This window comes from Leuresthes tenuis, unplaced genomic scaffold (assembly GCF_036924035.1).
Source record: "Leuresthes tenuis unplaced genomic scaffold, fLeuTen1.0.hap1 SCAF_2, whole genome shotgun sequence".
Taxonomy (NCBI): Eukaryota; Metazoa; Chordata; class Actinopteri; order Atheriniformes; family Atherinopsidae; genus Leuresthes; species Leuresthes tenuis.
In genome coordinates, this window is record NW_027325356.1 from 24,271,213 (window position 1) to 24,294,871 (window position 23,659).

Genomic DNA, 23,659 nt, shown 5'->3' on the forward strand with positions numbered 1-23,659 from the left:
ATTGCTGTGCAACACCGAAAAGTTCCCACACAAAAGTCACATAAAATGTAGATACATAATTATTATTTTAGCCTCCCAGAGGAGGGAAATTAAACCTAATATTTAATATTAATACCACCTGTCCTTAATATAAATTTGCTTTTCAATTTAGCTGTTTTCAATACGACATATTATGGTGTGACACTATATAACAACGTGACCTTCCCTCAATATTTGACAAGCGGGTACGTCGACACATGTGGACACAACTTGGCTAATATGTGGGACAAATAACAAGATGCCGATGTTACGTGTGATAATTTGATTTTAAAAAGAGAACCTGGACTATCACCTTTGTGGCAAGATTTGTTCCGTTTCCGTTGTGTTTTCCAGACATAGTCATTGTCTGTTTCATGGTTGTATCTTTAAGAGAGCAGCGATTTAAAGTAATTTATTTACTATGTTACGACTCGCTGCTACGAAATGTTTAAACGCATTATGGAAGAGCAATCACTTTGTGACAGCCAAGAGGCAAGTGAACCCTTTCTTACCGGCTAACAGTACCAGACTTCACCAAGCAATCCTGCCAGCTCGCCACTTCGGTACGGGGAGCTCTTTGAGGAAAGATACCCTGCAAATTAAAGAGGATAAATCCGAGGAAAAAGAAACATTAGATCTGGACAAATGGAAGTCTGTTATGAGAGCCCAAGCTACATTCCAGGATCAACAAGTCAATGATGAAGTGGAAGGAAGTGATGAAGATGAAAACCTGAAAGCAGCAGGGGGTGATGTAAAGGACAGTTCTTCACTTGAGGCAACTCGTGAACTAGTTTTAATGTGGCAGCAAGCAGGTAAGCTTGTACCACGAGAGATGACTGAGGAGGAAGTACGGACGTTGGCAGAGCTCACCACCAAGTCCTCAAGGAAGAAGTACCTGAAATATCTGGCTATCAAGGAGGGCCACAAACTGGCCCGCAAGGTGAAGCAGCAGCAGAAGAGGGCTGAAAGGGAGGCTTCGTCGGAGTCGAGCGGATTGGACAGCAATGCAGAGGATGGAGACGATCAGAAAGGACAAAAAATTAAAAACACACCATTTCTACAGTTTTGGGACCGTTCCCTTGACAAGTTGCTGGCTTGGAGAAGCGCCCAGGCCATGGTGTTTGGTCAACCACTTGTATTTGACATGAGCTATCACTCCCAGATGTCCAGACGAGAGATAGAGAACACAGTGTCTCAGCTGCTGGAAGTGGAAGGCTGCAACCGGCGTGCCGTTGAGCCCTTTCACCTCCACTTTTGCAACCTGCAGCCAGATGGCCCCTACGAGCAGGAGCTTCTCAAACGATATGGAGCAGAGACCTGGGAGCGCCTGTTTATCACCAGCACTGAGCGCCAGCATGTGGATGTTTTCCCCAGGGAACAGCTCGTATATCTCACTGCAGACTCCCCCAATGTCCTCCGCACCTTCGACCACTCCAAGGTCTACATCATTGGAGCTATGGTGGACCGGTCCATCCAGTCAGGCTTGTCTTTGGCCAATGCCAAGCGTCTAAAGCTTGCAACAGCCCGTTTACCACTGGATGAGTTTCTTCACTGGGACATGGGAGCCAAAAATCTGACTCTGGACCAGATGATCCGTATCATGCTCACTATTAAGGAAACTGGGAAATGGGAGGAGGCACTACAGTTTGTGCCTAAAAGGAAGCATGATGGCTTCCACCAACATTTGACACAAACAGGGAGCACAGATAACAGAGCCAAAGGTTTCATAAATCATGGAGGATCAAGGCAGAATGGCGACGGGGTGTCGAGGTCCGGAGAAAGAAACGGTGAATGGACATTTAAGAGCCAGAATCAGCAAAAGTCCACAAAAGAGTTTGGCTTGAGTGGCAGAGACAGAATGTCTGGACCCACCCGTACAAGAGAAAAAACGGCCACAAGCAATGTACGGACCTCATTTAAAAACAACATAGAAGCAAGAAAAAGTTCAGGCAAACACAAGATGTGGTGGAATGAGGAGTAAAGTGAGCAGACTAACCTTGGTTCATAAGGACAAGTGTGATGCAGGGTAAAGATGACAAGAGCAAACTGTGATAGGAAGGAAGTCGCTTCTTTGGTCTTTATTTTAGTCTCGGATGAATAACAAGAGATGTATGAACATTTTTAATAAACAATTTCTCTGTAAATGATTCAATCCCATTATTGCAAAGAGCAAACTTTTCCATACGGATGAAACAAAGACTGTTTGAAAACTCACAGAACAGCATATGCAGTATATTTCAAAATAACAGCATTTTAAATAAATCAAAGTAGAAAAAAAAAAAAAAGAAATCTAATATCGTCTAGGTTTACTCGGAGCAACAACACTGCACAATAATAATAATATTATAGTACCATCAGTCCTCTTCCAAAATACTGAATATATATTATAACAATACCTTTACAGCATTTAAAAAACAGTTTTTTTTTTTTTTTTAAAAACATCTCAATCAAATCTTTTCAAATTCTGAAGCACCGTTTTACAGCAAAAATGGACAATCTGAAGTACAAGAAGCATCCAGGCTACATTTAATATGCAGTCAGCTGTTTAAGTAGCAGATGTCAAGCCGCAGAATCACACTTCGCACTGCAGTGTCGTCGGCTGAATTAAATCAAGAATTTGGGAATTAAACTGAAATGACGCTGACCTGACGTTGCAGTTCAAATAAACAACTTTTTTGACGCGTGTCCACAGCGCATCACTAACTGTGACCTCAGGGATGAAAAATCATCTGCCATGATTCAAACAAGACTACAGCAGATCTGAAATGTATTATTTAACCATCATTATTTCATCGTGATCCCTGAACAAACAACTTGGTTATTTTCATAGGCCCCGCCCCCCTCTCAAGTTAAGGATAAAATCAAAAGCAGGTTGACATATTTTAAAACCTTTATCTTAAACGATGGAAATCATCAAGGTTTCGGAGCACTGAAACCAGCAGCTGCACGTTTGTGACCAACAGACTTCTGCCATTGACAAAAGGAGTCACTAACAGCGTGGATATCCTTTGAATCAACAGGCGGGGAATGTTTGGTCTCTCTTTCAGCACTACAGCACCAGGATGTCTCCAGAGCAGCGCTCGCAGCAGTTAAATGTAATGTTCTCATAGCGGGTGTAAGGGTGAAACCTGCCGATACTCTTCTTACTGCTGAGGAAGTTCGAGGGAGAGCAGTCACTGAGTGGAGTCTCTGCCTTGTTCTCTGAGCAGGAGATTGGATCTAAAATCTTCAGCACCTACGAGAGAAAACCCGTGAAAAGTTTGCAATTAAACAGACACAACAAATCATGAGGTAGTGTTAGGATTTGAACTGTGATACGGAGCAGGTACCTTCTCGGCCATCTTCTCAGCTGGCGTGCTGCAGAGCTGCTCAGCCGGTGCGCTGCTGCCGCTCCTCACCACGCTGCTGCTGCTGCCCAGCAGGTGGGAGTTGATGGCATCCGCCAGCTTGTGATTGGCTGCTGCCAGCTCTCCCGTGCTGAGGGGCTGTGCACTGGGGTAGTAAGTCTGCTGCCTGCCCCACTGCAGAGACACCAGGAGCTGCTCCAAAGATCTGGTCCCACAAAAGCAAGAAATGTCAGCACACAGACCCTTTCACAAGCCTCTCTTGTTCCCACATTTTCAGAGGACCTTTAGCTTCGGTCTTTCAGTTGTACCTTACCGGCAGTAACTTACATCCTGCTGTATTATGAAACGGAGCTTTGAAGTTGCTTAAATCGTCAGGCTGTTCATCGCTGTTTTATTTGTGCCTTCGTGTCAGCGGCTCGGCTTTAACCCACTGATCTCATGTGTTCAGGATTTTTTGTTATTTCTAGTTTAGCTTAGATGTAATGTTCATGGAGCCATTCTAAATGTTTAGCTGCTGCTCTCATTATTGTTATATCTTGTTCCTTTAAATAAACAGAGTCTGTGTATTATTCTGTTAGAAATTTCTTAACAAAGATTTATTTTTTTTTTTATTAAGGTGCCAAAATAAGGGTAATTATCCCAACTTTTGCAATTTTCCAGTCAGTGATAATTCAGCACAATGCATCATTTTCGTAACCTTTGACTTCACAAGAGGGTTTATCAAGGATTATTTTACCTGTGAGTGAGCATCATGTCTCTGGAGAACTCGTCTCTCTCCAACAGCAAGTCCTGAATTGCTCCTTGTGCTTCTCTGGTCTGTCTCTGCAGAGCTGCTCTGGCATTTGTCAGTTCCTCTGCCATGACTCTGAAGAGACAACATTGATGCAAATATTTGTCAGTATGACAAAGGTTATTTCATCACACCCTGAGAAGAATAGTGTTTCTATTGCATTTCCCTTCATTCAGCTGAGCCGAGATGTCCTTTTATAAAAACTGAGATGAGGGCTTCTTGTGGTGCCGTAACATCAAGCATCCCATTCCTTTCTATCCTTCCCAGACAATTACCTCCATTTATAATTGAGACAAAATAAGTTTGAGCATTTTTTTTAACCTGCTGGCCAGGAACTTGCTCCTCCAGACGTCGCACTGGATACTCATTCGCTCCAGCTGCTCAGCGGTGTGTGCCAGACTCCGGCCCAGAGCCTCGTTTTCCAAAATCAGCTGGTTTTTCTCTCGCGCCAGACGCTCAAAGTGGTACTGAAGGTCATCACCCACAGACGCCACCAGCAGTTTCTTTAGCTCACGGTTCACCTGGCACACATTATTAAGAAAAGTCAGTGCTCAGAGCACTCTGTCACTCAAAAGCTACGTAAAAGCAGCCCTCTAAATAACCAGCTGTTTACCCAACAGGTGGCAGGATACTGTTGTATTAATCAGGTCTGCACAGAAAATACATTCAAGCAGTTTTACAGTAAGATAATGTTACAGATTGCTGTACAGTTACATTATGTGAAAACTTTCTAAGTAATTTGATACATTCACACCTGTCTAATATGTCCATCCATCTCTGCCTTACCTCTGTCTGCACACGGAGCTGATTGGAAAGACCTTCCTTGTCCTGCAGCAGCCTCCGCTCAGAGTTCTGCAGCTTCTCCAGCTGTCCTCTCCAGTCCTCCACCAGAGGCAGTGGTGGAGAGCCCTGCTCCTCAGCCTGCTGCCCCGCCTCTCCTTTCCCTTCAGCAGGTCTCGTGCGGCTGCTTCGAGTGATAGCAGTTCGAGGCACAATGATCCTCACAGCCTCCACCTCTGTGCAGGACTCTCGACTCACTTTGCCCAGGTGAAGCACTCCAAGAGGCTGCGGGGCAGCAGAGGTAGTGACACGGGTAGATTTGGGGCTGTGCTTCGGACTAGTTAACTTGAGGAGGTGAACTTCAGATGGACCCGGCGGCAATGTGTCGGTGTTAACCTCCAGTATTGCTGGCGGTTTTTCAGTTTCCATGCCATCACCAGCACCTCGAATAGACACACTGGCAGAATCTGGAAGACATGACAAAAGCTGCATTTATACTTTGGAAAACTCAGCATAAGAGTACAAGTGCTAACAGCAGTGGGCACAAAAATTATTTGCTGCGCTCTAATCAGAACAAAAGTTAATTGATCCGTATCTTATTTAAAGCATCGGTCTTTTGTTTTCAAGTGTATCCAAATTTGTACTTGGTACTAAATGCTAATCTTTTTAATCTTGCGAAAGTGTTACATTTTTATCCACTTTTGACGTTTTCATTATTTTATGTGAAACACTTTTCAATCTCTAAAACGTTTAACAGCACTAAAGTTTACCACGGTCTCTGTTATCGGAACACTCTTATCATGCAGCGGGGTACAGCTGAACACAATTTAAGAGACATCTTGATTGGTTTACGGTGTGGTGTTTATCCTGATGACTCGGACCTGTCAAAGGCCAAAAGGTCTCAGTTATCAGCCAAAACATGCATGTCCCTGTGCAACGTCATTACAGAGGAGCAACAGTAAGCTCCACTGCATTTATCTGCAGTCGAGTGATGACAAGGCAGTAAACTTTCCCAGTTCCCAAAAAAAAATGTTGGATGGAAATTGCTCAAAATTGCAAGGGGATCAAAGCCCTTTACCAAAAGCAGAAGGAGATTGTATATCCAGGCCAGAAAAAGACAAGACTGAGGTCCCCTGTGTCATAAAACTCACCTCTGAAACTACACAGAGAACATGAATGTGTGCATAAGGATTTTCCTAGATGCAGATTTTTCTTCTTGGACTGCTTTGAAATTTTGCTATACTTGGTATGACGACAATAAAGGAAGCTGTAATCATATGCTGATCCTAACCACTATTCTTGGCTATGAGTGGTTTGAGGGGGTCTTGTACAGTAGGTGTTATTTCTGTTAAATGTGCCAAGTTCTAAATGAGAACTCGTCATCAACACCATTACACACCGAACCGGGTGAAACAAAACTTATGCTACCCACACACCAGAAGACTTTGAAAAGACTCTGAAAGACTATCAGCTCACATCTAAAGACTAGTGTTTAGAGTTTTTAGTCCCAGACTAGCCTAAGACTAAAGATTTGAATCTTGACAAAGGCTGTGAATCTTGTAGAGTCACTATTTACAAGACTACAACTAGATTTTTTTTTCCCATCATGCAATTTTTCCCCCATCACGCCCAGCAGAAGTTTCACAAAAATGGAGGAGAAGCAGCTTTTAGCTACAGCTGCTCTTGTCTGTGCAGTGGTTTGTAGTGAAAAACCCAACAAAAAGATGAAAAAACGCCACAGAATATGGGACAGAATTTTGGACAGTCCATTTTCGCCTGCTTGTCGCTCGTTCTTCTACGTCCGCCGACATGTTTGTTCTTGACTGTCTGCTTTCTTGTTTCCGATTTTGTCAGTGCTCATCTTTTGGTTGTTGATTGTGTTACATCAGTGCGACCAGCGATAATATTAAACACGTTTGACATGATCCCAAGCCCAAGAAATAATGGAATAACTGGTATGAAACGCGGTCGCAGACTGCAGATTACCACCTTAAACTTAACGATCGAGAAGACGGGAGCGAGAGGTAGACCGGACCGAGACTACCGTTAGACTTCTAAAGACTGGCCGTTTTTAGTCTGGGACTGTGAAAATCGTTTGGTGTAAGCCCAGCATTACTATCATGGTGCTGACCTGACCACATGAGGAGAGCAAAAAAAGCAACCGATGTCATTGTACAAAATAAGTTGAGATAATTTGGAAATATTGCCAATTTCCATTTTCTACAGGTCTATATCAAACTCTGTATATAATGTATATAAATTCTGTGTAACTTGTAAATATCACAGAAGGCATAGATAAAAAAAACAAACAGATGGGGGAATAAAAGCAGACTTTATATCAACGCCTAGTCGTCGCTGAAGCGATACAACGCAATACGTACCTCTCACGGCAGCCGTCATGGTGGAGGTGGCGGTAGAAGAGAACCAAGTTCGGATTAAACCCCGATGACTCTTCGTCCTGCAGTAGTAAACATTGGAGAAAGTACTCTGTTGTCAAGACCTGAAGCCTTCTGGTTTTATGACAGCGATCACAGAAAGCCGCTGGTCAGAAATCAGGATTCACAGCGGAGTACTGATAACATTACACGATAACGATTGCTAGCTGTTGAGCTAACGTTAGCCGTTAAGAGAAATGAGCAGCTAAAAGGACGTTTAACTACACAAGTTACACTAACATGAACACTACGATAATGATTTGACAAATGAAACTTCACTGTTCATTGTTGATCAATTTTAATTTCTGAAAATGAATTATTGGTTAACATACCGGGCAGGGATGAGTCTAACCTCCTCGGTTAATTCGCTGGAAGCAGCACTCTGTTTGTTTTGTTACCGGACACAGTTGGCTTCTCCGTTGCTATAATTTGCTCCGACGTAGGACTCACAGGAGAACTTCCGGTCAAAGCACCTACGATATGTTTGCTTCTTCACTCGCCAGGAATAATTAACCGAAACCCAACGCTGAATATTCCTAAAATTAATTGGAGATTTTGCAGATAAAGCTAAATGTACTGTAAGACAACCTGAAGACTGAGATGCCTTCCAACACTAATGCAGTTTCTCTACATTCCTGTACTGATTGCGGATAAGAAAATTAATGTTGAAGAAGCCGTTTGTGTTGCAGCTTAAAACGATGTGCGGAACCTTCGTGCGTTGTAAATATTTGCTCTACGGAAATAAATACTGTTGCAAACACACTTAAAGGTTCCCGTCTACTGTTTCTTTGTACTGCTCCAGCGGTTTCCGAACAGATGCCCAGTTTATCCCAGCACAGTGAGTTTGTGTCGTGTATTTCGTGTGAGTTTTGAACGGTTTTAGTTGAGATCATGGGAGTGCACGGACTGTGGAGGCTGCTGGAGAGCACAGGGAAGCCCATCAACCCCGAGACATTAGAAGGAAAGATCCTTGCTGTTGGTATCCTAATTTTGATGTATTGTATTTATAATAATGCCCCTCTGTTGATTTTTTTCCATCTATGAAATGCATTGATAATACTAACTGACGGACTGCTGTTAATAGTAACCTTAACCAGACACTCTCAGACATCAGTATATGGCTGAACCAGGCAGTGAAGGGGGTGAGGGACCGTGAAGGCAACAGTGTCCAGAACGCCCACCTCCTCACCCTCTTCAACCGCATCTGTAAGCTGCTCTTCTTTCGCATCAGGCCAGTTTTTGTGTTCGATGGAGATGCTCCACTGTTGAAGAAGCAGACCCTGGTAAGCCCAGTACAGATCGCAAGGCTGCGATTTCCCAAATATTCTGTAATGTCACTTTACTGGCTCTGGTCTGAAAGGCTCTGAGAAGGCAGAGGAAGGAGGAGCTGACGCGTGAGTCCAAGCAGACCAATGAGAAACTTCTTAAGACATTCCTCAAGAGACAAGCTATCAAAGCTGCCCTTGGAGATCACAGGTTAGTGACAGTGAATGTGACTTTGTGATAAAAGTGAAGCAAATTCTGCAACAGATTCCTCTTGTGTCTCTGCCCTGTCTCACTCTCTACACACTTCCCATACAAAACTCTACAAAAACTGAATTTTATGCTCGTCTAATTCCCATTAGAGCTATAGTGTCATTGTTCTTTGTAATGCGCACGTCTACCCTCTTGCAGTAAGGATCCTCTACCCAGCCTCTCCAATGTGCGGAGAAGTGAGGTGGATGACATGTATGTTCTGCCAGCCCTTCCACCTGCAGAGGAGAAAGAAAAAAGCAGGTCAGAGGCCAAAGAAGGCTACTGTCCACTAGTTATTTCAACTATTGTTTCCATGTGAAAACAATTGGCTTACTGTTCTTAAAATGAAAATGTTGAAACATTTAAACATGTTTATTTTCTCTGACTAATAACTGAATGACTATTAATCAGAGATTAGATTGTTTTAGACGCTGCACAGTATTTCTTTCTGGTTTTAATTTAGTTTCACCTTTAATACTGTAACTATAACCATTTGAGTTTGTTCTTTTTTTTCCAGCTCAGAGGAGGACGAGAAAGAGGAAGCAAGTGATAGTTTTCAAGCATATCAGGTAAAATAATTTCTTTCTTAAGAGTGTCAAATTATGTAGCATTACTGCTATTTAAATGGTTCGTGTTGAGGATTTACAACCCTGTTTCCCAGATGTTGGGGACCCTGTGTGAAGTGTAAACACCTGAATGAAATGACTTTCAAATGGCTTAAATCCTGCTTTAATTAAGAATAATGCAGAGATACAAATTGTCCTTTTAGAAAAAGACTTGTTTCGATTCTGTCTTTGATGTAAAGGGGAAAAAGTTGAGAGAAGAACGGGAAAGGTGGAAAAAAATGACCAGTGCACACTCCGTTAAGTAAGTGTCTTTATTTAGGCCCACGTAGTGAGGGTGGCCTTTTTAACAGTGTATGTAGGATATGTCTGCTGGAATGAAGACTTTCTAACTTAATGGAGTGCCTTGGTTCAGAGAGTTTTTCCCCGTTTTGATTTGACTTTTTTCCCCTGAACAGTAGCTTGATTGTTGTAAAATGCTTAAAGGAAGTCGCATCTAATCAAACATTGTTGCTAACAAACAGCAACGTGATCTGAGTCCATGTTTCAGTAGATTTTCTGTTTCTTTGTTTGAAACGCCGTTTTGCACTGGTTTCAGTTCGATATACTGTTTGAACGATCGGCAAACATTTTAATTCTGTCCTTTTTTTTTACATTTTGAACAAAATCACAACTTTAGAGGGATAGGATGTTATCAAGTGTCTGTGTGTGATTTATTGGTTTGGATCTGGTGAGGCTCTGGCTGTTACAAAATATTGTAATGCAGTTTTCTACAAAACTTTGACTGCTTTTGCAGCACAGTTTAAAAAAAAAGTTTTTCCTATTTATTTTCATTAAAACTAAACTGCATGTCTCGTCAAAAAAAAAGTTGTTATTTTCTCTTGTTTTTTTGGCGCCTGTCTTTGTATTAATGTCATCTTTGATAACTCACATTTAAAATCCATTTGCTCGTTATTTTTCAGGAAGAACTGTATGAAGACCCAAACTCGGTGGACATCAACTCAGAGGAGTTTGCCAACCTCCCTCCTGAGATGAAACATGAGATGCTCAAAGAAATGAAAGAGTTTTCCAAAAGACGGCGGACCATGCTTCACAAGCCTCCAGAGGTACAGATCAGTCTCATTTGCACTTTGCCTCATTTCCTCTTTTCAGCCCTGACGCCCCTTTGCCTTCTGTTAGCGTTCAGGAGACTTTTCCCAGTACCAGCTGGCTGGTCTGCTTCAGAGGAACCGGCTGAACCTGCGCCTGGAGGGAGTTGAGAAAGAGATGAGCCAACGCAGTGCCGGCAGCGCTCCAGAGCTCTGCCAGCAAGACGGAGATCAGCGGAGCCACAGCGTGGAATCAAGTCGACTGGTTTCAGAAGACCACTCGCACTATATTCTTATTAAAGGTGAGGCACATTAGATATTATGTTGATCAGCTTTCGGCTGTTTGATTTCCTTGAATTATTGAACAGTGTTTGATATGAAGCAAACCAATCCAGTGTCTCAATCATACTTACATCTCTTCAAGTATATTTGTGCCAGTGATGAAATCTGTACATTTCAAAGGCTGCTCGGAAGATTGAAAATAAATCTATAAAGTTTTGCATTGCTTTAAACTATAGTTTTTGTTAGTTTAATGATTTGGTCTGAAACCAAGTCTTTAAACCAGGTTTCATATTTCAAAATGCAGCCATCTCTTTGAACTCGTACATTAAACTCTCCTTGTTTTACCCACATAGGGTCCAAAAAGAAGGAGATCACCCCAGATAGCCAACCTGCAGCTGCACCCTGGTCTGGGAGCTCATTGTCAGGCTGCAAAAAAAGGACAGCGGACAAACCTGAGCCCCTGTGGCGACCTATCGGTGAGGAAGAAGAGGAGGTTCAGGCTGCCTCTTCAGAAGACATCAAACCCTCCGTGTCCAAACCGTCTCAGGGTGACGCAAATCCACCTTCACCACGGACACTCGATGCAATCCAGGCTGCTATGAACGATAGCTCAGATGAGGAGAAGGTAGACCAGGACAGGAAAGATGGTAGTGTGTCTCCACGTACACTGTTGGCAATCCAGCAAGCTCTAACTGAGGAGGAAGACGGAGCAAGCAGCTCCACCACCAAACTGCAGGGAAGTGTTCATCATCCAGTGGTCATCAGCAGCTCTGAGGAGGAGACGCAAGCTTCACCCAAAGAAAAACGCCATTTTAAGAGTAGTGTGACCGCCCGAAGCTTGCGTAACAAAGACCGTTTGTTTGATAGTAGTTCTGAAGATGAGCTGGAGGAGAGGATTGGGCAGAGAAATAAAACACTTCAAATCGCGGCACTGCAACAAATTTCCAAGACAGAGATGCAGTTAGAAGAGGAGCGTGTAAGACAAACGGAGAAGCAAGAAGAGCCGGAGGATGGAGAGTCAGCGCACAAACCACAGCCGACTCTGTCCAATCAGAGCACATCAGCCGTCGGTCTCTCTCCTCCGCCACGTGGAAAACCTGTCGGCACAGAAGCTGACGTTCATCCTGAACTCTTAGAGCAGAGGAGGGACAAGCCTCCTGAAGTTCTAAAGGAGACAAAAGAAAATAATGTGAAGTCGGAGAGCAGGGAGGGAAGCGAGTCAGAAGGTACAGCAATCAGTTTAAGATCAAACTGCTTTGAATATTTGGGAAATTAGCAATGTTATTTCTTTTATTTTCTTTTCTTTTCTTTAGAGAGCTTCATTGAGGTTTCAGAGGAAGAGTTCATAGGAGAGGATGCAGATGATTCAGTTGGAGAAGAAAGTCCTTCCAGCGATGTCCGTAGAGATGGAACAAAGGAGGCAGCAGAATCAGAGGGACGTTTGACAGAGACTCTAAGCCATCCTGCTACTGCTCTGCATTCAGAGGAAGAGGAGGAAGAAGAGAGTCCAAATGGAGAGAAGGAGATGAAGGCGGGAACCAACACAGAATCCAGACCAACACCAGCAGTCAGTGAATGGCAACACATCGACATGGTTAGTGTTTCCCTCCTAAAACTAAGACCTTACAAACATGTAATATTAAACCTTAGATGTAAACTGCTTTCTGAATTATCTCTTTGACAGTTTCAGACGACTGTCAAATTATCTGAAAATGAAAATAATTGAAAGTAACTATTCTATATAAGACTTCATAGTCTTTGATTTTCAAAGAGTCTGTTGCCAAGTGATTGTTTTAAGTGTAATCCAGGAAATGTCTTGTTTTTGTCTAAATATTCAACATTGTGAGCACCACAAACTGATCTTACTTCTCTTACAATGTTACAGTTTTAACCTTTAAACGAGAGATATGTATTTTTGTAGGGAAATTACCTGTGACTTTTCACTCTTAAAAACAGTGACACCACTTCATCATGCAAAGAAAACGCCTGTTTGTGTTTACATTTACCAGTTGAAAATTCCATTTAGACGAGCCGGTTACAGACGAGAGGCTCCAAAGAACCCTGGTATCAGTTAATGGATCATACTAACGGCACTGAGCTGTTGTTTTTGCACCTGTGTGATCTTCCTGCTAAGAAGAGGCAGAGACCGCAGTGAGACCTGAACAGGAAATTACAGATCCAAAAATAAGGCCTTTTCTCTTTTCAGCCTCCTGTGTTGTTGTACTCACAGATTACGATTTTCCTCGCCACATTACATTAACTCCCTTTGGGTGTAATTTCAACTTTTCGAAATGATCTCCAACATATCTTTTACAAAGAAAAAACACAATTTCACGGCTTTCTCAAAATTAAGAAAAGTATTGACCTCCAACTGGCGCTCTAGCTCCGTTCATCAAGTCTCGCTATAGAAGGCGTCTCTCAAGAAATAGACAAGACAAGGCCAAGAATCCACTTTCAACTTTTGATTACTACCAATTTAACATGGCAACAAACCTCCACACAAGAAATGGCAAGAAATTAGGAAATGGAGACATCTTTGAACAAAGTTTGAACCTGTCAGCTGCGTTTCAAAGGGAGCTGTTCATCAGTTTGACACAAATGTGACGTTTTTTTTACAATCCTGTGTGTGTGTTGTGCTGCAGGATGAACTGGAGGCTCTGGAGAGCTCTCTCCAGATGGAGCAGAGCAGTCTGAAGGAGCAGAAGCAGCAGCAGGAGAGAATGGCCAACACCGTCACCGGGCAGATGTGCCTGGAAAGCCAGGTGACCACTCCGACCTCACATGTAATCTTAAGGAAGAAAGTTGAGCTTACATCACAGGGAACTAAACAGAAAATCAGCATGTAAAGGACACATGTACCCACTCTGCTACTGGACTGAGGTCTGATGGTCCACAGCAGGTGTACGACCCACTGGGGGGTCCATTTCTTCGTTGGGGATCTGCCAAACATTCTCAGAGCGATGACGTGCGTTCGATATTACTTCACGGCCTGTGCTGTGACTCTGCACACGCTGGGTCTGCAGATTTGTGCAGGAGTCTTGTCAGATCGCTCGTGCCATTAAAAGTCTCAAGGTGTTTTGCATTTTCCCTCTCATCAGCCCTAACGTCAAACTGTCGAAGTGGCTGATCCTAAATAATCCCATCAGCTGTTTGGCTGACGATCTGCTAAGAGCAAGGAATTTCACTCGTAACTTTACAGACATTTCCCCAGAGGCTTTTAGGAAAACGGGAGAAATGATAACATTACATTTTAGAATATGTTTTAGCGGTTTTGAGGGTTTTTTTGTCGTTATTTTATGAGTAATGAGTGTTTGACGCCAGGAACTGCTGCGGCTGTTCGGCGTGCCGTTCCTGGTGGCTCCAATGGAGGCTGAGGCGCAGTGTGCAGCGCTCGACCGTGCCGACCAGACAAACGGCACCATCACAGACGACTCAGATGTGTGGCTCTTCGGAGGACGACACGTTTACAAGAACTTCTTCAGCCAGAACAAATACGTGGAGCACTACCAGTACAGTGACCTGCAGAACCAGCTGGGTCAGTGGCTGCAGCTGTGTCTCTGTGTGTGTGATATATCCATTTTGGTTGTAGTTCCGTCTTTAATGTTGCAAAAACACACTAAGCCACAGTTTGACGTGTGGGTCAGTGTTTAAAAGGTGTTTACATGGTACATATTTATCCAGATTTATTTCCACGCTATGGATGGTGGTGTTATTTAACAATTGTTTGTCTTGCTGAGTGAGTGAAAGGTTGAAAAAGTTTAGAATTTGTTCAGCTTATCAGAGAAAGGTGTTTGTTTTGGTGATCGTTGACACGCAAAAAGCAGTTAGCAAAAACAAAGTTGGTCAAGACCCTTTTTGCTTTCCTTGTCATTCCCTCTGTTTTTCTTCCTTTTAACACTCGGATAACCTGTAATGTAATTTTTTAGGTCTGGATAGGACTAAAATGATCAATCTGGCTTATCTGCTTGGAAGTGACTACACAGAGGGCGTCCCGGGAGTCGGATATGTAACTGGCATGGAGATACTGAATGAGTTTCCAGGGCCAGGGTTGGAGCCACTAACACTGCTGAGGTGTGTGGAGGTTTGTTGCAGACTTTGAGTTAATGTGTAAAGTTCAAATCATGTGTTTTTATGTGGGATAAATAGGAATTTCTTGCACTATCCTGGCTAAACTCTTTTTAGTACGGCATTATCTTGATTATTTTCCTCTTTAAAGCATATATAGTGCTTCAGTGGCTTAAACAATTACAATGTTTCAATTATGTCCTTAAGCATCCATTACATTACAATATCTCATGAAATATGTTTAGTGTAGATTTTGTGTGCTTATAAAGGCTTTGGTAACGGTGCCTGGTTAATGTTCCCTGCAGTAAATGGTGGTCAGAGGCTCAGGAGAAAAAGCGTCTGGTGGCTGATCCCCGCGATACAAAGGTGAAAAAGAAAGTCAGGGACTTGAAACTGCAGCCTGGCTTCCCAAACCCTTCTGTTGCTCAGGCTTACCTGCAGCCTGCTGTTGATCAGTCAGAGAGCTCCTTCAGCTGGGGACGCCCACAACTTGACATGATCAAAGAATATCCTTTCGTTGTTTGTGCGGATTCATTTGTGAGTGTGCGTTTCAGCGTGTGTGTTTCCTCAACCATTCCTTTACATTCTGCCTGAGTCGTTTTGGCTGGAGCAGCCGGAAGACAGAGGAGACTCTGCAGCCTGTGATTAAACAGCTTAACAGCCAGCAGGTAATTAAGAGACTCTTGTATGTATAGATGTTTTTTTTGGACAACAAAAGGTGGAACTTATTTAACAAGAAAGACGATCAAAAGCAAGGCTCATATCTTGAAACGGGTCCTTTTAAAGCACCCCATCATGATGGTGCTGCATTCAGAAGCAGACACGCCAAAGAGGGCAATCCTGAAAGGGAGAAAGATGCAAAGCAACAGAATGAATAAAGATGTAAAGACGTGTAACCACCACTATAAGAGGTTAAGAATAAGAATCTTTCACATCTTCTCTTGAATATTTCCAAGTTGATAGGGTGCTTTTCAAAAATCACCGTTGGACAGAATCACAACACTAATTATGCATTTCATCTCTCACTTTTTGCAATCAGACTCAGCTGCGGATAGACTCGTTCTTTCGCATGGAACAACAAGAAAAGCAAGCAATCCGCAGCCAGCGACTCCGTCGAGCAGTTACCTGCTTAAAGAGAAAGGAGAGAGAAGGAGGAGAGGATGAAGACAGCGAGGAGGAAATGCCTTCCCCATCCAAATCTAGCAAGGAAAGTCTGAAAAACAGTGAGGGACAGAAGGCAGAGGAGAGGTCGTTGGCAGGCGGAGGGTTTGTAGCTTCGGATGTAATTGTTGAATCTCCCCTAACATCTCTCACGGATGTCTGCAGCACTGTTCAGGAATCCCTCTCAGTAAAGGCTGTTCCTCAGCCTACTAAAACTCTCCCTCAGAGGGCCAGGCAGAACAGCAGCAGCAGCAGCTCAGGAGAGGACAGTGATGATGGCAGGGAGGTCGCTATGGTTACAGCCCGTTCTGTGTTTGAGGCTAACAGACGAGGCCGTGGAGCAAAAGGCACAAGAGGGAGAGGAAGCATGAGGGGGAAAGGGCGGGGGAAGAAGCTGTGAAAACCTCATACTTAATATAAACTTTAATAATGAATGTGAAACACCTCACAAACTCTCCTATATGTCTGTGATATTATATTTTGAACTGCGATTTCTCTCTCATATTGAGTATGAATTTTTTTACAGAAAACACATTTATTCCCTGTTTAAAGGTGTCTATGAGAGGAATAAAATTATTCTGCATTAAATCTGGGCAATTTTTAAATGTGTCACTTCTTATTTGCTGCGTCATCTGTGAGAACGAGACAGGTGCGAGTCTCGCATACAACTTATATATCAATCTATGAAAGTATCAAAATATCTCTGCATTATGAAATTAATATAGATGTTTTTGGTGGGCATATATTTTTACTCTGGTTCCAGTCCTTTAAAAGAACCCCCCCCCCTTTCCATCCTAGCAACAGTTTTGCAGCTGTTGTTGTCTGTCAGCTTTACTTCTTTAGACATGACTTACGGCATGCCCAGGGAGAGCTAGAAATACAGTCAGTACTTGAGGCATGGTATGGGATTGTTGGACAAGAAATTGAGGAACACCGTGCTTCTGTGTAACTTAAAACCATAGAGGATGACCGCTAACTGCTTGCCAGGTTATGGGATCACTGGATCCCCTGTGACCCAGATCTAATGGGCTTCATCTTGGACCACAAAAACAAAGTACTTCAGTTGTATCTTATACGGTAGATTTCCGCTCTTGTCCTCCTGCTTTGACTTCTTCAGACATGGAGGTCAAGCAGTCTAATATGCCCACGGAGGACTCCATGGCTAAACAAGAAGGTAAGAGGCAAGTTGGACTTGTGCACAAAATTAGGAAAAATACATTCTTGGTGCTTTAGAAATTCTGTAGTGTTGAGTAGAACTGGCAACAATAACGGGCAGTACGCTTATATAGGAAAATAAATCTAATTATTAAGCCGAGTAGGAAGCCAATGTCCATACAAGATGTGCTGCTGTGCTGACAGATTTATTTCCTGCAAACATCCTTGTTTGCTAGTGACAAATATTACAGGCATTTATAGACACAAAAGCTATAAACCAAGTGGGTAGGAACTGCTGGCCACAATCATCCTTTGCACTCAGTGGGCTTTCCTGACCTTTTCTCTAAACTGGCATTACATAACTGAATTGTGAATTGGATGCTCTCAGCAGCAGTCAATGCACATAACTGGAGTTACAAAAATAGCGGGCTCAGAGTGGCATTACAGGCCTAAATCTGGTTCTCAGAGCAACAATTAAATGTTTTTGAATGCTTTTGAAGGAATATTAAGTTCAATCTAAATCCATTTGAACAGGGTCAAATTCAATACAGTTCAGTTCGATAATCTGAAATACAGAGCAATGGCATTTGTAACTTCTCAGTCAAGCTAAGGAATGCATTATAATGCAATCTTCCATTTGATTCAGTCTGCCATCCTGAGAAGAGACAGTGGAAAAAACAGCTCTCTTTTAAAAAGGAAACAACATGATTACTCATCTTGATTTAAGGCTGGAATACTTCAGTGCCTATCTTAATGCCTGTAGCACTCTTAGATTAACACTTTAGTGTTAATGTAATGTGGCGAGGAACATCTTAATCTGTGAGTACAACAACACAGGAGGTTGAAAAGAGAAAAGGCCTTCTGATCAAGTTATTTTTGTATCTGTAATTTCCTGTTCAGGTCTCACTGCGGTCTCTGCCTCTTCTTAGCAGGAAGATCACACAGGTGCAAAAACAACAGCTCAGTGCCGTTTGTATGATCCATTAACTGATACCAGGGTTCTTTAGATCCTCTCGTCTGTAACTGGCTCGTTTCAATGGAACTTAGCCATTGTTAATGTGATTAATTACACATATATTTTTACATGGTATATTCTGCTGTTGGGTATTCTGGGTTCAGGATTTTCTTCTCTCACTGCAGCATCACAGTTTGTAAATAATTGTCTTAACACATTGCCTGTCTCTCCTGTAGATGCCAGAGCAGGTGTTGCTGTGGATGCACAGCTTGCCAAAAACATAATGTCTCGGCATTTCCAACCATCTCTCATTGGCCATGAGACCTGGGAGGGGTACATCTTTTCTGATCTGGAGATCCGAATCAAAGAGTCCACAGACGTTTATGGAGCTGTATTATGGCCCTCGGTGCATCTAAACATCTTAATCTTCAGATTAATCTATATTTTCTTAGTGTTTAACCTTTGACGTTCAAAGATTAACTTGGTTCTACCCTTACAGGCAATGGTGCTGTGTCATTTCTTAGAGACCAACCAAGACAAATACAACTTAGCAGACAAAAATGTGATTGAACTGGGAGCTGGGACTGGACTCGTCACCATTGTGTCCAGCCTGTTAGGTACTCCAATGAATTGTTTTGGTACAGTTTTATTTTTCTCTGCCCGAGCTACCGTTTGTATCTCATATAATTTAACACTCAGCTGCACTGGTTGTCCAGGTGGTAAGGTGACTTCCACTGATCTACCAGATGTGTTGGGGAACCTCTGTTACAATGTGATGCGTAACATTAAGGGCCGAAGCAAATACATCCCTCTGGTAGGTTTTAAACTTCATTCTTTGTGTTGTAAAGTCCAGCCACGGTCCTTGTTTTGACAATCATCAATAACCACATTTAAAATCAACATCTACTTCTTTATATATTGTTGGTTCGATACTGTTAAATCAACCCCAGTTCATCTCTATCTACAGGTCACTGAGCTCACCTGGGGTCAGGACCTGGATCAGCGCTTCCCTCGGACTACTCATCATTTCGACTACATACTGGCAGCAGATGTGGTGTACGCCCACCCTTACCTAGAAGAGCTGATGGACACCTTCGACTACCTGTGTCAGGAAAACACTCAAATACTTTGGGCCATGCGCTTTAGACTAGACCCAGAGAACAGCTTTGTGGAACGCTTCCAGCAGCGTTTCCATATGGAGGAGCTATATGACCTCCCCACTTTGAGTATTAAACTGTACAAAGCCTGGAGGAAGGACCAGAAGACCAAAGACCACAGAGAGGCTGCTGTCTGAACTAATGAGCACAGAATGTATTTGTGTTTGATTAAATTCTGACTAGATGTCATCCATCAACAGCAGCCGACATCATGTATCAGTCGATCGGTGTTAGAAGACACTCAGACTTGTTTACAACACTCCTTTCTGTCTGCAACACATGAAGCAGAGCATATCACAGCTGAGCAGACGGTGATATAACTATGAAATATGAGCTTATACATTGATAATACCTGCCAATATATCAGATTTATTTGATCTATTTGATTACATTCTTTCACTCCTTAAAAAACCTAAAATTTGGTTTCAGCATCAGTCCCACAAAACCCAGTATTAATCAACACTAGTCTAATCTTCTAGTTATCAAGGTGATTATGAATAATTGGTCTGCTGCACAGTGATGTAAGATCCATCCATTTTCCATACCCACTTTAACCAGTTCCGGGTCGCGAAGGGCTAGAGCCTATCCCAGCTATCAGGTGAGAGGTGGGGTTGTGACACAACATGTACAATAAGGTCCTGTTTTTCATTGTTAGAATGTCAGCATAATCAAGGGCTAAAAAGTACATACTGTAAAAATGAGTTATTATTGCTAATCAATAAGTTAAAGATACAGTAAATATATTCACCTCAAGGTTACAGGGTGTAATGTTCATGGCAAAATATTGGGAGAAATTAAATTAAGTACAATATTCACAACAATGGTTGTGCAGACTCCTAGTAAAACATAGAATCAAAATAAGTATTGTTGTGTTTTTATTACTCCTCCTCCTCACAGTCTGCCATGTTTATGTAGCACCGAACAGACAACGAAAGCACCAGGTTTGAGAAAGGGCTTTCATGTTTTTCATGGTCACCAGAGAGTTAGGTGCATGCTTGCAAAGGCAGGATGAGGGGTGGTGTTGTAAAAATGTACAAAACAGTCTGGTCTCAAAAAGACAACTCTGGGCTGCAATCGACAGTAGTTTAATTCCAAAAAAGGCCATTGGTAGGCAAACGATCAATCAAGCAAACAAAGGCTTTAAGTCATAAAGTGGAAGGCACACAGCAAAGCACCGGTGTTGATTAAACTCCAGAAAAGCATCTGTATTTATGCGTGGTCTCCGAATAAATGCGCTCAGAATTAGTTTAACAATGGTGATTTTGCTGTGCAGGGAAAAAAAAAGCTGGAATCACTTGTCATTGAGAGCAAAGATGAAGTGGCACAGCAAGAAGGGAGCACAGAACAGAAAACTGAAGAGAGATGCCGTTCTGTCAAATCGTCAAACAAATTACCTCCTGCCATCTTTTCCAAAACTTGACCTTCATTGAAAACTTCATGGGGTTAAAGCAAGGTGGAAAAAAAAGTATATGCAGATATGTTACAGTTATATTCTCTTGACTACAACCTGTAACTGTATCACTAGATTTCACAAAAGCCTCAAACCGGACCATTTTTCACTCTACCATAAAATTTTCTAAACTGCAACAATCCAACTCCATTCCATTTTTCAATCCGATGTTTTTTTTATGATGTTAATGTAAACGGCTGTTTCCTTATTTGAATAATAGCATATTATGGAAAGAAAGTCATTCCCAGTAATATGCATACCAATCTATCTCTTGATATATTTTTTTGAATAAATTCTAGACTGTTGGATAGGGATACTTTAGTGGACATGAAAAGAGGGAGTGTGTAGTGACTGAATGCAGCAAATGTTTTGGACTGGAACTGAACCTGTGCTCCTGCTGTCTCAGCCTTTTTATAAATGGGTTGTGTGCTCCATCCAGTGAGCTGTAGGGGCTCCCCAACAGTTTTAGTCCACTTTCTTCTTCCGTCTTCTGTCTGTAATTTATAGCCAAAAGAGTTCAGAATCCACTGCACTCTCCCTGTAAAGAACTCAGCAGCAGAAAATCTGTCACAGATTACGAGACAGAGCGGGAGGTTGAGGAGACTGCAGGAAATGCAGGACTTCCCGAGGGAGGAGACAAGGACAGGGAGAAACAACAGGGTTTATCAAATAAAAGGGTTTTATCAAAATAAACAAAAGGCGCTGCCAAGGCAGGATGTAAACCAAAGACATAAAGGAAAATAAGTACTACTATTAGATATACAATCCAAAAATATATATTTGCCTCTAGTAGAAGCAGTGATCATGAACAGAGAGGAAGTCAGCCTGGCAAAGAAAACCTACAAGAGGAAGGCAAAAGAAGAAAAAAAACACAGGAAGTCCCAAGCCCCATAAACACTAAGTCCTCATTTTTCATTATGTCATAGAAACACACAGTTCCGAGATCACGATGACACTGCATGTAGACCCTGCCTTTAAACACTTAACATCTTTGTGACATGGAATAAACAGTTTTGATGTTGAATTTATTTTCATATTTTTACACATTGATAGGAACCCCCCTGGATAACGCCAGCAAAATGTTTTAAGGAGGTCAAATAAAAGATCACACCCATACTAGGCAGCATGCGTGCTGCTTCAGTTCTATCAAAACTTATGTCATGCATTAACTTTTCATTTTTTGGAAACTCACCAGTTAGCTTTATTATCTTGGAAGAGTAAGTTGGAGTCACTTGCTATTAATATGGTCCATTAAATCCAATTCCAAATCCTATCATGCCATGTCTTTCTGCCCACTTGTTCTTTTGGCTGCAGAACAAAAGAAGTGGTGTTGAGCTGGATTAAAGTGGAAGAGGTTATCTAAGCAAGTGGCAGTGAATATCAATGCCACTGTCGAGACAAACAAATGCTCAACAGCTGAAAATTGCATGTGGTTTTGTCCACAAATCACTTGCCTTCATTGATCCTTTTCACCACTCACAGAGACAGCGCTGAAATGCTGCCTATCACCCAGCTGAAAAATTCCCATCTTTTGTCCAAATAGAGATGCTCCGATGGACAACAGCCTACCCACCATGTGCTTGATGACGTGCTTTCCGTTATCATGTCGAAACACACTGAGATCCTGGATGGATTCCAAATTTTGGGATGTGAAAGAGTTTTGTATGATGATACCTGACACTTGGAGGTGATATTTCATGTTTAAATGTAACTAAAGAAGGTCTAAATGAGGCTGATGTTACTGGAGCCAGGTTAATTTCTGGAGAGCTTGATACATGGAGGATGCATGCCAGCCTGATCCTGTTACCTCCCGTCTCTGCTTAAGTAATTGAGGCCATTGCAGGAAAAGCAAACAAGTCAGCACAACATGGACACTTGCCATATCACAGAATTTTTATCATCTTATGTTATCTTTGCATTAGAAGTATGTACCTACAGTGACTGAAATCAGGGCAAGTTTATCCCAAGTGTAATTTTTAAGTAGAGGAACACTTAATACAAGTGGTTCCTAAGCAGAGTGAAACTAAGTTGAAAGGATAAGCTTTATCCCGGGGGAGTAAGCAGGAGTGTGCTAATGCTAATGTACTAATCATTGTACTAATTATTTCACAAATATTTATGACCTGATAAGGATTTTTCAGTCACATGCATTTTCAGACTTTTAAAGTGGGCATGCCAGAAAACTTTAAGAATCTCTGATCTGATTAGAAGTTTAAAACACAAAACAAGGCTGTTAACTTCTCATCAACTTCTTATGTCATTAACTGCACTTTCATTCTACTCATTCGCTGTGAGCTGGCAGTTTATACACCAGCCTCTGTGCATGGGTGTCAAAATTAGTAACCATAATGAACAAAAACATACATCCTTCAACAGTTACATCATAGTGTCTTAAAACACCTTTTAAATATGATTTATTACAGATAAATAGGGGGGATCCTGGTAAAGTGTTATTAAAGTGATCCTATCAGGCTTGTATTTTGTCCATGATTTAGTAACAACATACACATTCCGCAGCTGTCAGCCAAGATACTATCATGCTAACACAAATCACGTTTCTGGGTGGGCTTATACCTTATGTGACCCTGAGACTATTTGTAGATTGCCAAGGTAAACTGATGCATTATCAGCACAACAAGCAGTATCTGGATGGACTTGAACCCACTGTCATTTTCAGCAAGACAATTTCAGTGGAGTGACTGTTGTACAAACGTCAGCTTTTACAAGTTTACCATTACTTTATGGAATATCCAGTATGAAATTACAGACCATATACCAGCGACAGAGAAGTCCTTAAGCCACCCTGGAAGCAAAGACCCATGAATGACGATATCATGGCATTCCCTTCCTTCTCGCTCCCTTTGGCTCCCTTCTTTGTGTGTGAATCTACGTGAGCCC

General features: G+C 42.2%; 4 protein-coding genes across 5 annotated transcripts; 3 read left to right on the top strand and 1 right to left on the bottom strand.

The window, feature by feature from the left end:
• Positions 1–196: 196 nt before the first annotated feature.
• Positions 197–2,970, top strand: trmt10c (tRNA methyltransferase 10C, mitochondrial RNase P subunit). Its single transcript, XM_072380759.1, has one exon. It carries the CDS (start codon positions 440–442, stop codon positions 1,997–1,999), a length of 1,560 nt encoding a protein of 519 aa, XP_072236860.1. The 5' UTR covers positions 197–439; the 3' UTR covers positions 2,000–2,970.
• Positions 2,071–7,806, bottom strand: blzf1 (basic leucine zipper nuclear factor 1). Its single transcript, XM_072380760.1, has 7 exons — positions 7,703–7,806; positions 7,317–7,393; positions 4,942–5,402; positions 4,477–4,676; positions 4,102–4,230; positions 3,348–3,570; positions 2,071–3,253 (listed from the first exon to the last, which is right to left on the bottom strand). Exons 2-7 carry the CDS (start codon positions 7,333–7,335, stop codon positions 3,068–3,070), a joined length of 1,218 nt encoding a protein of 405 aa, XP_072236861.1. The 5' UTR covers positions 7,336–7,393; positions 7,703–7,806; the 3' UTR covers positions 2,071–3,067.
• Positions 7,807–8,147: 341 nt separating this feature from the next.
• ercc5 (excision repair cross-complementation group 5) lies at positions 8,148–16,591 on the top strand. 2 transcript variants are annotated; one of them, XM_072380761.1, is made up of 15 exons: positions 8,148–8,349; positions 8,478–8,653; positions 8,731–8,846; positions 9,045–9,146; positions 9,403–9,454; positions 10,411–10,554; positions 10,628–10,838; positions 11,172–12,044; positions 12,132–12,412; positions 13,461–13,580; positions 14,140–14,353; positions 14,745–14,889; positions 15,189–15,389; positions 15,467–15,551; positions 15,923–16,591. In XM_072380761.1, exons 1-15 carry the CDS (start codon positions 8,262–8,264, stop codon positions 16,442–16,444), a joined length of 3,330 nt encoding a protein of 1,109 aa, XP_072236862.1. In that variant the 5' UTR covers positions 8,148–8,261; the 3' UTR covers positions 16,445–16,591. The 2 variants fall into 2 exon arrangements, with proteins under 2 accessions (XP_072236862.1, XP_072236863.1); XM_072380762.1 differs by lacking the exons at positions 15,467–15,551; positions 15,923–16,591 and having other exon boundaries at positions 14,745–14,899; positions 15,189–15,277.
• A 462-nt stretch (positions 16,592–17,053) lies between these two features.
• Positions 17,054–19,508, top strand: mettl21e (methyltransferase like 21e). Its single transcript, XM_072381268.1, has 5 exons — positions 17,054–17,218; positions 18,391–18,560; positions 18,654–18,771; positions 18,871–18,968; positions 19,122–19,508. The coding sequence occupies exons 1-5, from the start codon at positions 17,164–17,166 to the stop codon at positions 19,446–19,448; spliced, it is 768 nt and encodes a 255-aa protein (XP_072237369.1). The 5' UTR covers positions 17,054–17,163; the 3' UTR covers positions 19,449–19,508.
• The last annotated feature ends 4,151 nt before the right edge of the window (positions 19,509–23,659 follow it).

What these genes read in the sequence shown, in the direction of transcription:
- trmt10c (XM_072380759.1), top strand. Translation starts at nt 440, where the DNA reads ATGTTACGACTCGCTGCTACGAAATGTTTAAACGCATTATGGAAGAGC.
- blzf1 (XM_072380760.1), bottom strand. An exon ending in GACATGATGCTCACTCACAG is followed by an intron (nt 3,571 to 4,101) that starts GTAAAATAATCC and finishes TTGTGGGACCAG; the next exon opens with ATCTTTGGAGCAGCTCCTGG. An exon ending in CTGAGAAGATGGCCGAGAAG is followed by an intron (nt 3,254 to 3,347) that starts GTACCTGCTCCG and finishes TTTCTCTCGTAG; the next exon opens with GTGCTGAAGATTTTAGATCC.
- ercc5 (XM_072380761.1), top strand. Translation starts at nt 8,262, where the DNA reads ATGGGAGTGCACGGACTGTGGAGGCTGCTGGAGAGCACAGGGAAGCCC. An exon ending in GAGCCACTAACACTGCTGAG is followed by an intron (nt 14,890 to 15,188) that starts GTGTGTGGAGGT and finishes TGTTCCCTGCAG; the next exon opens with TAAATGGTGGTCAGAGGCTC. An exon ending in AACAGCTTAACAGCCAGCAG is followed by an intron (nt 15,552 to 15,922) that starts GTAATTAAGAGA and finishes TTTTGCAATCAG; the next exon opens with ACTCAGCTGCGGATAGACTC.
- mettl21e (XM_072381268.1), top strand. Translation starts at nt 17,164, where the DNA reads ATGGAGGTCAAGCAGTCTAATATGCCCACGGAGGACTCCATGGCTAAA. An exon ending in GAGCTGTATTATGGCCCTCG is followed by an intron (nt 18,561 to 18,653) that starts GTGCATCTAAAC and finishes CTACCCTTACAG; the next exon opens with GCAATGGTGCTGTGTCATTT. An exon ending in GAAGCAAATACATCCCTCTG is followed by an intron (nt 18,969 to 19,121) that starts GTAGGTTTTAAA and finishes CTCTATCTACAG; the next exon opens with GTCACTGAGCTCACCTGGGG.